The 14,416-nt window shown below is 41.9% G+C and overlaps 1 protein-coding gene across 1 annotated transcript; it reads right to left on the minus strand.

The window, feature by feature from the left end:
- Positions 1-1,094: 1,094 nt before the first annotated feature.
- Positions 1,095-13,332, minus strand: wdr26b (WD repeat domain 26b). Its single transcript, XM_017436010.3, has 14 exons — positions 12,698-13,332; positions 10,442-10,541; positions 8,605-8,661; positions 7,362-7,498; positions 5,975-6,072; positions 5,709-5,865; positions 5,174-5,312; positions 4,596-4,736; positions 3,417-3,536; positions 3,002-3,147; positions 2,789-2,867; positions 2,537-2,666; positions 1,723-1,917; positions 1,095-1,455 (listed from the first exon to the last, which is right to left on the minus strand). Exons 1-14 carry the CDS (start codon positions 12,997-12,999, stop codon positions 1,430-1,432), a joined length of 1,827 nt encoding a protein of 608 aa, XP_017291499.1. The 5' UTR covers positions 13,000-13,332; the 3' UTR covers positions 1,095-1,429.
- Positions 13,333-14,416: the final 1,084 nt, after the last annotated feature.

The raw sequence follows: 14,416 nt of genomic DNA on the forward strand, positions 1-14,416 counted from the left end.
GGGAGGGAGGGAAGGGGAGGGGAGGGGAGAGGGCGAGAATCTTCTGCTGGTGTGAATTGAACACGCACACAAAAAAAAAAAAACGCCAATTAAATCTGCACCCGAGAATGTCAACTCTCTCACTACTGTGTGCATGCAAAAAAAAATGACTTTCAATCACAGTTACTCACACACACACACTCTCTCTCTCTCACACACACAAATAGGAGGGACAGCAGTCACTGGTGCACAATTTAAGTTGCACTTGAACTTTTCCACATCTGAAAGTGCCTCTTCGGAGAAGAGTCACGGCAGGCGTCTCGATGGTGTAACCCCCACCCCCCCTCCACCACCACCACCTCACAGCTGATATGTGACCTGTGAATTGCTCCGTCCTCCTCTTAGGCAGATGTAATGAAGTTGTGCGACAGCTAGCTCGGTTGCTGGGGTGTTTTTCGGTTTGAAATATTACAGCGATTCTCTTCCGTAGAGTTTAAATTAAGGAATTTAAAAAAAAAAAAAAAAAAAAGTTTTGTCGTTGTTGTTGTCGTCGTTCCTAATGTTGATAAAAAAAAAACAAGGTGGAATCTTCACGATGAGGTTTTCCATGGGCACCGCATGAGCTAAGATTCACCTCTTCAATGAGAATAAACACTATGACTATCATAAAAAATATTTCCAACAGTTAGCATAGCCTATTTTGTGTTCTTTGTCAGCTGGTTGGTCAATGTTTTATGGTGGATTTTCAGCTTTTGTCCAAATAATTGAATCTAAAGGAACATAGCAAGTACGAGGGAGGGGGCGGGGGGAAGGAAAACACACATACAAGAGAGTTTCTATATCCCCCTATGCACCATCCTCCCCTAACAACTCCCCACCCAGGTCCATGAAGACATCAGACAGGTAACGTCACAGACAAGCAGGCAGACATTTTGTGGTCCAACGAGGAGACGGCTGCTCTGTGCTGTCTGTCTGGAGGCATCACAGGAACTCGATGCGCTCCAGGCTCAAGGTGGAGGTTGGTTTCCTCAGATACTTGCGAAGATCCAACATGTCTGACGATGGTACCGCGAAATGGAGGAGGAAGGGTCAGTTAGAAGCAAGTAGAATGGCTGTTAACAGCTCACCAGACCAGGATCCTGCTGGACTCAGGCTGGGTTTTTTTTTTTCCCCCTCCATGCCTCTACAGGCTGGGATCAGATTTTTAGATGAGGACATGAATTTCCAGGGACGTCCTTCATCACGTTCACCGTTTATCTAGGCCAGTCTGGAGACAAATTATTATTTTTTTCCTCACTTTTGTTTTCTTGTCGTTTTGGTGACACGTTTTTGGTTATTCTTCACTTGCTTTCTGGTGGTGTTTGATTTGGTTGCCTGTTTATATTTTGTATTATTGTGGGATTCTCAGATTGTTGTCAAAGAGAGATGTCATCAGCTCAGTTAGTGACCATCAACTGTCCATGTTACTGCAATTTTCTAAGGAGAAAGGAAAAAAAAAAAATCACATTATAGTAACTACAGCAAGATATTTTTATTTTTAAGATAAAAAAAAATAAAAATCAACATGAAAACCAGTTTTAACCCATATTTGTCAATTGCCATTAACCTCTACTTATTTCTGAGCCAAAGGTCAATCAAGCTGGTAGAAAACCAGTCAAGTCAACAAGCACAGACGTACACGGTTGTAAAAAAAAAAAAAAAAAAAGAGATAAAAGTCATCGTTGCTGTGACTAGAGCGATTACCGTTGAGTCCATCTGCATCCTGCGAGTCGAGAAATGGAGCCGGACCCCAGATGCGCACAGTGCCGTCGTCTGAGGCAGAAGCCATGAGGCCCGGGATGGCCGGGTTCCAGCTCACACAGTTAACGGTGCGTGTATGGCCTGTGAGCTCAGCGATAGGAAGTTCGCCACGTCTGTGCCAGATGTACACTTTGTGGTCTGGAGAGATGGACGAAGAAGAGGGGGGGGGAGAAATAAATAAATGAATAAAAACGTCTTTTGAATTTGAAATATAAACCATACAAGACCGAATGGATAGCATTAGACAAACTTCATCGACAGAGTGGCAAAGATCAACAGTTTCTTGCAGTACTGCCAGAAGCTTGTTTTCTTTTTGTCACACAGTCACTAGTTTCCTTCCTAGTAAGGATGGTTGGAATGTGTCAACCTAAAAATGTGTGATAGCTTAACCATGATTAAAAACAGAGCCAACGTGTGAACCATGAATTGGCTCTTATCCCTCGGTTTTCTCAGGGAGAAAGATTGTTTGAAGTTAATGAGGACCAATTTATGTCAAGCTGGTTCAAACCAATCAGCACTTTAATGGGTGAGTCTGTCCAGTTTGTCAGGTCATCATCCCCAAAAATCACCACACTGACAGAAAACCTTCTGGTGGCAGATAAATTGAATCTCACACTAATCAGACCCAAAACTGGCCAGCACAGCTAAATTCTTGAATCTCAATTGAAAGGGTGAGAGTACACAAATGTTTTAAAATCCATTCACTGTCTTCTTTTTAACACAACTATTATAGTATTTAGCAGCATTCTGACAGTACCTTCGCTGCCGCTGGCAATGAAGTCTTCATTGTGCCCTCCGAAGCAGGAGTGGATGGTGTAGAAGCCCTGGGTCACACCTTGGTACTTCCTCACCAGCACCCGATCTTGAAGATCCCACAGGTGCACTCCCTTTAAGAAGTTACAGAGAAACATCAGATTCCCGCGGAGGCACCGTGTTTACGTTCTCTTTAAGAACTGTGCTCATTTCATAAGCGCGTAAATAGATATTACTGACAGTGTGGAAGGCTTACCTGAGTTGCTACATTTAACAAAGCTAATCTCCCGTTCTTTGAAACGGTAAAAGACATGATTGGGTGGTCCTCCTGAACTCTGTAAAAGGCAGGTAAAGAAGAGAAATCTTCTTGGACCGTTCTTGCTAGAAAATGTGCATCAGAAAATAACTTCATGATCTTTTTAAACCTTAAGTTTCCTGTAAAAAGATACGCAGGAGTGCAGACACATACATGTTTCTGTCCGTGAGGTCCTCGAAGTTGTAGCCCCGGATACGCTGGTGGGTGTCCGAGGCCAGCACCGTCCTGCCGTCGCTCAGGCACCACAGGCACTGCACTCGCACGCCCTCCCAGGAATCTAACAAGTTACCATCCAGGTCCTGACAACACAGACAGCAGACCCCTCATCCCTTAGTCTTGACAGGAAAATGAGAACACAGACAAAGCATAGCACGACGACTGACACTAACAGGAGAACTGTGTTGTTGTTGTTTTGTTTTTAAATTGTCATTGCCAAGGCCACTGCCATTTGCATTAATTGCATAAAGAGCCTGCTGATTCACATGGATAGATAAAAAAGGTTTATGACTGGGAAACATATTCTGAAAAAAAAAAAAAGAAAGAAAAAGAAAGAACTAGGTCCACTTACACACTGATAAAACTGTCCCCTTTGTCCTCCAGTTACAAAACGTTTGCCATCAGGATTCCAGGCCACACTCGTGAGACTGTCTTCATGGGACTGGGACATTTTGGTTCGCAGCTCCCCCGTCTGGCAAACGAGGGTATTGAAAGAGGCAGCAGGAAAAAAAAAAAACAGTGAAGAAAATGGAAATGGGGAGGTGGGGGAGAGAGAGAGCCAGAAGACACATTAAGTAAGAGTGGGGGAGGGATGAGTGTAGGGAAGGGGAGGGAAGAGTGAAAAGAAAAGGTCACAGAGTACACGCAGCACATTACAGGGTATCTATAGCACTTTTCAGGCTCGGGCTGAATCGCATTTCACCCCTCGCCTCTGCCGTTTAGCCCTATACTTAAGTTTGGCGCATTCATGCCAAGTTTTGGAGGGTATATGGGGGGAGGGGGAAACTGGCGAATCAGAGATATCTCAAGGGCACACTTCAAACAAATTTATCACTAAAAAAAAGAACCCTTTTTGTTACAGATACTTTATATTTACATCACTTTAATGTGCTGTTTAAAGCTAATCCATCATTTGATATCACGGTCAATCTTTGTTCACAGGAATAAAATATTGTATGCAGATGTCTGCAGCGAGCTACATAATGTTGCGCTGCATATAGGAAGCCCGGCAACAACACGTTGTGTCTATTTCTGTTGGAGAAATCAACATAAACTGACGACGATGGTGTCCCGTTTAATAGTGGCACATTAACCGCCATCTCTTGTGACTTAAAATTAAGAGCCAAGGAGACACTTAAAACTAAAGGTGGGGGTAACCCCAGAAAAGCGGATTAACCCTTCAGCGATGATTAAAGCTCCTTACATACTCGAGATGAATGCTGACAGAGAGATCCAGGCACGCACCGTGTGTGCCACGTCTGTAAGACTGACCGATACGTCAACTGAGATATAACGCAGGAGGTCAGAGTTTTGCTCCTGTAATCTAAAACTTTTTAATGATACATCACAGCTTATAGTGGTCATTAAGACACAAAGCTACAACTCTGAGATCCCACCTGATTATACTGGAAAATGTTGCGTGTCTAAATGACATTTACATACAAAATAAAAGGCAAATTTTCTCAATTACACATTCATGCATTTGCACAAAAATAGAATCTCACTATCACAATGTTAATGATTATGTTACCTGAACATTCCAGAGCCAGAGCTCGTTGCAATCGTCGGGTCCACAGGCGATCAGGTAGGTGTCATCGGGGCTCCAGGCCAAATAGGAGACTCCATATGCATGACCCTCCAGGGTTCGAAGCAGCTTCAGCTGGTGGCTCTCCTACACAAAGTTAGGAAGACAATTAAAATATATATATATACATTACTGAATTACTGAGGCGTGTCCATGAGTTTATACTTTGGTGGTATTGTAGGCATTTCAAATAAGCAAGAGAAAACTGAAGGGAAAGGGGTTAGAGCATTAAAAGATAAATTTAAGCCAATTCCAGAGAGAATTTATTTTTAACCTTTAATACAAAAATACTCATACCGTAACTATATCATGTGATGTGAGTGCTGCATTTAGCTGAGGTAGAAGTCAAAAATACTATGAATCTGTACTGTATTTGCATTTAACAAATAAAGACTTCATTTTCTAGATATAGTTTTTATAATTTAGTCTAAAAAGAGAACGTCACGAAAGAAAAGTAAGACCTGCAACTACTCTCTTGAATAATTCATGAACAAAAGAATTAGACCGAATGTTTCCACACTCACCGGGTCCACTTGCCAGATTATGACAGTAGTGTCTTTGGAGCCAGTGGCTAGTTTGGTGCCGTCGTTTGAGAATTTGCAGAACCACACTTCATTACAATGTTCTGTCAGAATCTGCTGAGTGTAACAAGGGAACTGCTTCCTGTGACAAAGAATCAGATCAGAACTTAAAATCTAAAATGGATAACTAATTTTATTAAATATTTTTTTTATTATACATTTAGTTTACTCAGTAACAATGAAATATGTAGAATAACTACAGAGAAAATCAGATAAATTAAGAAGATAGGAAAAAAGTATTGCAGACATTTTAGGGATTTCAGGGATTAAAGCCATATATGATCCAAAGTAAACGAGGTTAACTTCCCTGTTGAAGGACAAAAGAACTCATAATATGGCTATAAGAAAACACCCCTCAACGTTTTAATTTCTCAATGACATGAGGTCAGCTGACGGACACGAGCTGCTGCAGTATGCTTCAGCTCCGAGTCCATAAGGCTTTACGAAAACTCAGCAGCTTGCTCTCTGCAGAACCAACCTGCTGCAAACGTGATCGAGCAGAAGGGAGACCGAGTCCAGGTTATTATCCAGCTTGGTGTTATGATAAAGACAACGATCCCTCTGCAGCTCCACGGCTTGCCGCAGCAGAGTGTGTAGTCGCCGAGGAGGCAGCATCACAGAGGGCGGCAGGTAGGCTGTAAGGCAATAAGCAAACAGTACACGAGACGTGTGTGTTTAGTAATGTTAAAGTCAGGAAACGTGTGTTAGCTCCGCAAAAGCCATTACACAGAAATATCTCCTCACTCTGTAATTTATCCAGCAGCCGGGAGCGTGAAGCTGTGCCCTTGCCCTCCCACTCCGCCTTGGCCCGAAGATCCTCGGCATGACTACACATTAGGTACCTGCCAAAAACACAACAACACAGTTTGAGCGAAACAAAACATACTTAAATGCAAATACATAAGTCCTCATCAAGTATGAAGAGGTGAGCAGGAACATAAAACAGAATTAGCGTGTTACTGACAAGAGGAATTCAAATTAAAAACAATTTAAAGCCAAAACACCCTTCAAACATGTGATAAACTCTAAATGAGCATCCTGAGTATAATTTGACATAAATACCCAAGTCAAGAATATATTTGTATAAACATGTTTGGTTAACACAGAACTTAATAGATTAATAAATTATTTCTTCATGCATGTAAAGGCTCACGGGTGGCACGGAGTGATCATTTCCTAATACTTGATTCAGGACCAAATCAAAACAATGTCTTTGCTGACATATTAAGAATTGCATAAATGACAAGATTAGTCAGACATTACACCAGGGGCAACCAGAGCTGATCACAGCTCTTAATAACATGTGTTGATTTTTCTAAAGCTGGATCACAAAAATGTCCCATATGAGGCTTTCCACTGTGTCCTGCTAAAAATATGAACCTGGCCTATTTTTGACAAAAACCTGTTTGAACAGCACATAGTAGGCTGAGCTGGACACAGAAGCCATTTATGCTCAGAGTCAAAACATTTAGAAAAAAAACAAAAAAACATTACAAAATACACAAGAGACAGAGAGAAAAAGCCCCGCAGAGGACGAAACCGAACATCTGAACACATCAGAATCTATGGGGAACTCTGCAAACCAAAGAGCTGATTGAAAACATGTCATAGCAACGGGGCAAAAAGAGTAGCGACACGTTAACATGATCTAAAATCCCTGTCAGCTTTTGCGCCGGGCCTCATACGGCTTCAACACAATTGAAATCAGTGTCAACGTTTGAGTAACAGCAGCAAACGCATCCAGCTCTACAATTTCTGCATGCTGACACATGAAAATAATTAGCATTTTCATTGAGAATTTGATACAATAAAACTGTCTACTTACTACACTGACATAACCTAGCCTAAATAACCAGCCTCTATCATAAAACCTCTTGTCGTAATCTCAAGGTTTTCTTCTTACCCAAACAATATTCATTTAATAGACGTGTCAGGATTTGGAACAAGTAAATCAAGGCACTAAGCATAAATAAAAATAGACTTATTGTTTTAAAGATGGCTCACCATGGCTGATGAGAGATGTGTTATTTAAAGTCACAGGTGTATGTAAGACCTAGGCGGTTTGTTTATGTGTCGACAGGGTCAATGATCTGACGACTGCCGTGAAACCAGTGGCAAGAACAGAAAGTACCCGCTGAGGACGTGGATGCGATCTGTGTTGTATTTGAGTGGCGTCAGCTCTCCTCGGAGAACCTGCAAAGCCTCCAGCACTTTGCCATCCTCCAGATACTCCAAGTACTTCTGTTGCAGCAGCAGGAACTTCATACGCTGAGAGAAGGGGGGGAAAAAGAAAAAAAGAAGGGGGAAAATATTTTAGAAAATCCAACACCAAAAGGATTTGACATACATGAGATTTCAAATGCTGATTTAAGAGCTAATCTGCATAACCACAATACAGCTGGAACTAAATCGTATTTTAAAAGAGCTGAAAACTAATCTGAGACACATTATGGTAGAATACAGTATTTATGCCACTGTTTGCTATTGAAAACGTTGCGGGAGAACACTGTTCGCGCTCTCAGAAGATATTTTAGATGTAATCAAAGCATGTCGGAATGTCAACATCCTCAGTCTTATTCTTTAATGCTGACGGCAACAAGAGTGTGTTTACTGATCACCGCGAGTCAGCAGTGACATCCGTGGCAGCGAATGTCTGTCTTATCTCAGGGATGCAGCGCAACCCTGACAAGTGATGCAAGCAGAGTTAAAACAACCACGCGTGCATTCAAGACAACATCCACCCACGCCCTGTACTTCCTAGCAGGGCCGGGCAGAACTCAGCTCATCCCTGAACGCCTCGGCTGCGCTGTGATCCACCAAGATCTCGATTGTGTTTGTGGAACATGTAAGCTTCCAACTAGAACTGCTGTTAACTAATGTTGTCGGTGACACGAACGGTCTTAAAAACCATCGCAGCGACAGGTTAAAATAAAGATGTGGCCTTCTCTGTGATCTTTGTGTAAAAGTGGAGCAGATTAAACTGTTTCCAAATAAAGTATTAATAAAATAGGTATAATTATATAGTTTCTTTGAAGTAGAAATAATATAATTAAAAAGATCTTTGAGTGCAGTAAATTTAACACTTAACGGAGAGAATAAAAACTATGAGCCAGGAGAAAATTGAATTCAGTCAAACCATTCTTTTGCTTAAAAAGAAATTTCCGTATTCATTCCCTGATCCCTGTTCTGCACTTCACTTCTGACACAGATCTTTCTGGGAGGTGGTGGGGTTTTATCCAGAACACTTCAGCTTTTAATTTTTTCACAACAGGGACCGGCTTCATAATACTAGCCTTTCTGGAACCTCCAGCTGTGCCTGCTAACCGGCTGTCGCTCAGCCCAGTTCGGCTCAGTTTTGGGCAACGGGAGCTTACCACAATAGCATTTGGAGAATGCATCAGTGCTCGGAGTTCATTGAGATCGTTCTCAGCCTGGACCAAAACAAAAGGGATCGTGATGGAGGGGGAGAGACAGGGGGAGAGAAATGGTTAGCTCAGCAGTTTCCATGAACACAGACAAGAACAAATATATATATTATCAATAGTAAGAAGGAGAAATATTAAATTTACCGTAAAAGATGTGAGCTTTTACAACACAGATGATGTTTTAGTTTATTATATTGTGATCTATCACATAGTCATACCAGTCATTATCTTCAGGCTAATTTTGTTAAACTAAACGTTGGGAATCAAAGCTAAAATTAAACAAGCTGCCTGTGAACTTCTGATTTGTTCAGAGAACAACCCTGCCTCCCACGTCCAGAAATTTACAACCACTTGGCTCAAGCCTGCAGGTCGTTCTTCAGCTCTGACATCAGAATTAGGTTCATCACTCCAAAATACTCATTCTTAATAAGGTCTGCAGTTTTGTTTGCCTAAGCTCTTGGACTGAGATCTGTTTTGTACTCAGAACAGGCCGACACAGCAAAGTCTGAGGATTGAAAGGAAACTAATAAAATAATCACATAAAAAAGTCTATTAAACTATTAGTACATACTAATGCTTGTACTAAAGGTTTCGAATTCCCCATTAGTAATCATACAGTTAAAAGTCACTGCTACTATAATTGGTGCTTTGATAAGTATTATATAAACATGACTTTAAAGTTTTAATATGACGATAATGACCTAAATTGGTATAATTTAACTCCAGAATAACTCAAGTAATTTACTATGAATGCAAAAATCTTTTAAAATGATTTTTATTGTTCTTAACCATTAAGAGGCTTTTTTTCCCCTCCTGGCTCTGAATATTTGCACATTATCTTTGAACAAACACAAAACATAAACTCATGAATTGTGTGCTCCGGCACAAAGGATCTTTTGTAAAGTTAACCTAGAATAAAATGACCAACCAGAGCAGAACAAATTAGGATAAAGTCAAATACACGGAGCCAGTAGCAACGGATTTGTTACAAACTGTTTATCAGCTTGGGACAACATATTTAACGTAAAGTATAAACTGTATAATTGCAGACCAAAAGTCAACAATTTAAAAGAATTTACTTATTTGCTGGATTCAACAATGTACAAAATGAATATCGCATATCATCTGTCACCTTTCATGCCAGAATTTTATGCTGTTTTTAAGTTATAGCTATTTTAGTGAAACCTTAAAAATAACATTATGCATCTCTTATCTCATGCATCCGTTAGTGCTTAGAGTGGATGTTATAAATAACGCTCAATATCTGTAAAATTCACCAAGATATAGGCATTTTTGTGTAGGCTAATGTTAATTAACTGTGGCAGCCACCTTGGGTTGATTCTAAAAGTTAACTTGTAGATGTTATGAGCTCCTGTGCCATATTTATGAACGTTTAATTGATACGTATTTTGTTTCCAGACCTGATTGGCTGATGAGACTTTAAAAGTGATTGTTTTAAGCCAAGACACAAATCAGTCTGAGCTACCACCACGCCAAATCTTAGCTCAATACTTGTAAAACTGTCTGAGTTATAGCCATTTCTGTGGTTCCGAATTCCAGTTGCCTGTGGCATCCATTTTGAATTGAGTTGACCCCAAAAGTTAATCAGTTGCAAATGTGCATCCTTACGATTACTTTCTGCCAGTTTCATTCAAACTTGCCCAGAGGTTCATGATAAATTCTAGCCTTTTCCTTTCAGCGGCAGGCAAAAAAAAAGACAAATAAGTCCAAAAAATTAAAATGAAACCCTAATCAAATCCTTGCATTTATGCCAAATCAAACCAACCTTGTCCCACTCCCCCTCCATGACATGGTTGCGGAACTTGGAAGCCGAGGGGTGCTCCAGTCTGCAGCCTGATTCCTGCATCAGCAGGTCCACCGTCTGACTGCAGACACACAGACGGGGAGGGGAAGAGAGGCAGACAAAGTTATGCTGATGTATAGACACAAGACATATTAGACAAAAAAAGAAGCGGATGACTTTGAAATTAGACAAAAACGTGACATCCCAGCTGTCAGCATTCAGCCCGTAATCCCGTAATCAGAACTCCGAGTCAATCAGATCATAAAAAAAGTCAGTCCATGATTAGATGAAGCAACATTTCAGGACAAACTATTACGATCACTGAGGACATCTGATTGTGTATTAAAAGTAGGTTGATCTGAACACTCATTTGAGGAACAAGGCGATCCGTATTAGTGCTAATTGCAAACAACCGAAAGATGCCATGGCCTTCTGCATGCAGAGGAAACCAACTCGGAGAAGCTGTGTCATGACCAGAGCATGATTTGTGGACAGTAGGAGGCTCATTAACATGAGGCGAGCTTTCTCTGCAGTTGACATCATCCTCCTCCTTTCAGCCCGTCAACCATGAACCACTGCCATCTGTCCAAACACCAGCTCTTTGGCTGAATTGCCGCAAACGATCGCCGCGCAAGATCATGAAAGCGAGGGGGCGAACACTCGGGACGTGGGATGGGCGACACCTTCGGCACGATGACATCATCCTCAGGTATCAATAAAGTGGCGCAGCAGCTCTGTGTTGAGCCTCTCATCCAGCTGACTGCTACACTGAGCTCTCTTGCATTTCCCAAGCTGGAACCTAGGGGCTCTGTTTCATAGCAGGCAGTGTCATGTATTCCCACCCCCACTGACTGTGTACGGCAACGTTGGGCTGTTTTATGTAAAGCCTCATAATGACTGCACACTCTCTCAGCTTGACGCCACAGATCAGCACAGGCAGGGCAAGAAAAACAGCGACCATAACGGCCACTTTTGAAAGAGATGAGTACACATACATATTCTGAAAATCCCCCCCCCCCACACACCCTACCACCACCACCAATGCTATAATTAGATTCAAGCACAGCATATCCATCTAAAACAGCTGGCGGAGAGCGCATTCCTACAGCCGCCATGAAACCATCTGATTCTGCTTATTTCTGGAACAAATGTCGCCTACAGAACCGAGCTCTATCTTTACAGGAATACAAGCTCCAATACATGGACGTCACATTGTTATTACAGAGTGATGCTAAAAAAAAATAAGGGCTTCAATTAAAGAGAGGGATGACAATGTTTACAAGTCAACTGGGAAAAACAAAAACAAAAAAAAAAAAAAAAAAAAAAAACGGTGAATGTTTCATGATTTAAATAGCTTCCCAACATGATAGATGTCAAAAAGGTGCAAAAAAGGGGGTCGACTCAAAATAGATCTTGTTATTACAGTGTTTTTTAAGGCATTACAGGCTTATTTATATCTCTTGAGAACCAGTCTCCAGCCAAGCTGGAAAACAAAGATAACCAAACTCGTTAAAGCAAATCACCCAAAAAAGGTGGGGGAAAAAAAATCCACGCTGATACAATAATCTAATTTTCACCGCAATGTTTTTGGCGCAACAGCCTCTGAACCGCAAAAGGAGGAAAAAAAAGGTACACAACAGCCAAGATAATCCTGCCTGAGCCTTCCTTTTAGACGCTACAGCCAGCTAATTCAAGACAAAAAACAAAAACAAAACAAAAAAGCACCGGACCTCTATAATACCACCGCAAAAAAAAAAAAAAAAAAGTTAATGAATGTATGAATAAACGCAAACTGCTGGATGATGTAATGGCTTTATCCGGTGCGAAAATCGCATCTTTTGTTAGCACGGCTATGGCGTACCTGACACAACAGTGTTCTGGGATCATATATGTGGAAAACAAACCGCGACAACGGGGTGTTTTTAATGCCTGCGTGGAGGTTTGATGCCAGGACTGCACACCTCAGCGCAGCCTAACGCTGTCATTGTGCAAGATGGACCCCTTCTCTCCACCAACTGCCGAGCTCTCGGGCTAACTTACTGCCCCATCCCCCCATGTTTGTGTCTGTCAAAGCGCTCCGATAGCGCCGTGACTACCTGCAAAAAATTAAAAAATTAAAAAAAAAAATCGCACTTTCGCACGATACGACGACGATATAAACGGCAGGGTGCATTTTAGAAGCTGGCGTTAAGCGCCCGTGGAAGTTTCTCCCCGACTGACATATTGGATAAAACTTACTTCAGCCCCAGTCCGTGGAGATGTTGCCCTATTAATCGTATGACATCTTCCTCCGCCTGCGATAGCCGCTTCTTCTTTTTCAGCGAGCCGACCTCCGAGCTCGAAGTCCCCGAACAGGGCCCGACCGAAGAGCCGTTACTGGTACCGACACCGTTACTGTTGTCTGTGTTGCACAGAAGCCCGTTGGAGTGGGCTCCTCCACCGCCGCCGCCGCCGGCCGAAGAAGACTCCCCGTTTTGTGCGCTGTTTAGGCAGGAAAGCTCCGTGGATTCTTGTCCCTGTCCTGCCCCGTTTGACTGCATGCTGCTGCCGAGGTTGTTAACGACACTTCGGTTGAAAAGGATAGCCGAGGTGGTTTGAGAGTGTGTGGCAAGTCCCAGGACAACACCAGAGAGGCCTGTTACAACTGCTGAAGCCCCGGGCTCTCCTGCTCCCTCCGCCGCCGAGGCTCGGTGCTTCTTCCGCGGGGGCGGCGACGCTCCGCCGGTGTCCGAGTCGGAGGAGGAGGAAGCGGAGGCCAGAGTTTCCTCACCGAGAGCGGCCGTGGTTAGAAGCCGGCGGAGCTCCGGGTGGGAAATGAAGGTTACGCTTCCAGACTTCAAGGCCTCGTTGTCGGGCTGGGAACGTACTGTCAGTTAGCCCGTTTTTGTTGATGTTTCTCCCCAAACAGCTGCAACTCTAATGGAGTCCTGACGCCCTGACGTAACCGGACATTCCTACACTAGCAGGCTTCCGGGTAGAATTATAATAATAACTATCCGACAATTCGACTGCACAGCTCCTAACGCTATAATTAAAACTGTTAATTTATCCAGAATATAACAATAAAAATAAATAAACCTTATTTGGATAATAAAAAATACAACCGTTGTGAATGTAAATGTAAAAATTTGAGTATAAATTTTTGATCTCAGTATTTAATATATAATTTAAATGTCACATAACGTGTTAAAATGAAATAAAAAATGCATTCACTATACACGCAGAAGGATGGAGCTGATTAGTAGAATTTTACTGTGCAAAAGTTTTAAGCCACCCCAAATGTCTTTTTATTTTGCTTCCAAGAACAGTGGCGGATCCAGAGATTTTTTTTTCTTTTTTAGAGGGCAAAGGTGTTCCAAAAGAGGACAGAATTCATTGTGGCTTGAAATTATTACTGTTGGATTTAAACTGATACATTCAGGTTATTTGTCTATGACTACAAATTAAATCCAAAAATAAATAAAGCAGCTGGACTTCCACGTATTTGATGACGTTTCTTTTCCTATCCAGGGAACTTTCTCTATTCACAACTAGATTGTGGAGTTTCAAGGTTTAAGCTGAATGGGATGCTCTGTTCCGCAAGCTAGATTCCCATGCAAATTAAAGCAATAATAGCTTTAATAGTAGTTGTCAAGTTTATAAGCCCAGTTTACAGGTGAATAATCTGGAAATGTTACAGAGTTTCTGACACTGATTGTGAAAACGTTACACGTTCACACGGTAATGCTGCGATCACAAAAGATGCTGAATCCGCTGTAGTTTGCATGTCAGGTCATTAGGTGGTGCAGTGGTTTTTGTATTTCAACATCACGCGCAAACACTTCAGTTTCGAGCGAGAGAAGAGTTGCATCCACATTGGTGAATACATGAACGTTCTTTTAGACCAACGATGAGGCTGGGTCACTGCTACACATTAGTTTAAATTATAAATCTAAAAAGATTCAGGAAACTGTAGAT

The sequence above is a fragment of the Kryptolebias marmoratus genome, linkage group LG19, assembly GCF_001649575.2.
Source record: "Kryptolebias marmoratus isolate JLee-2015 linkage group LG19, ASM164957v2, whole genome shotgun sequence".
In the NCBI taxonomy this organism is placed as follows: Eukaryota; Metazoa; Chordata; class Actinopteri; order Cyprinodontiformes; family Rivulidae; genus Kryptolebias; species Kryptolebias marmoratus.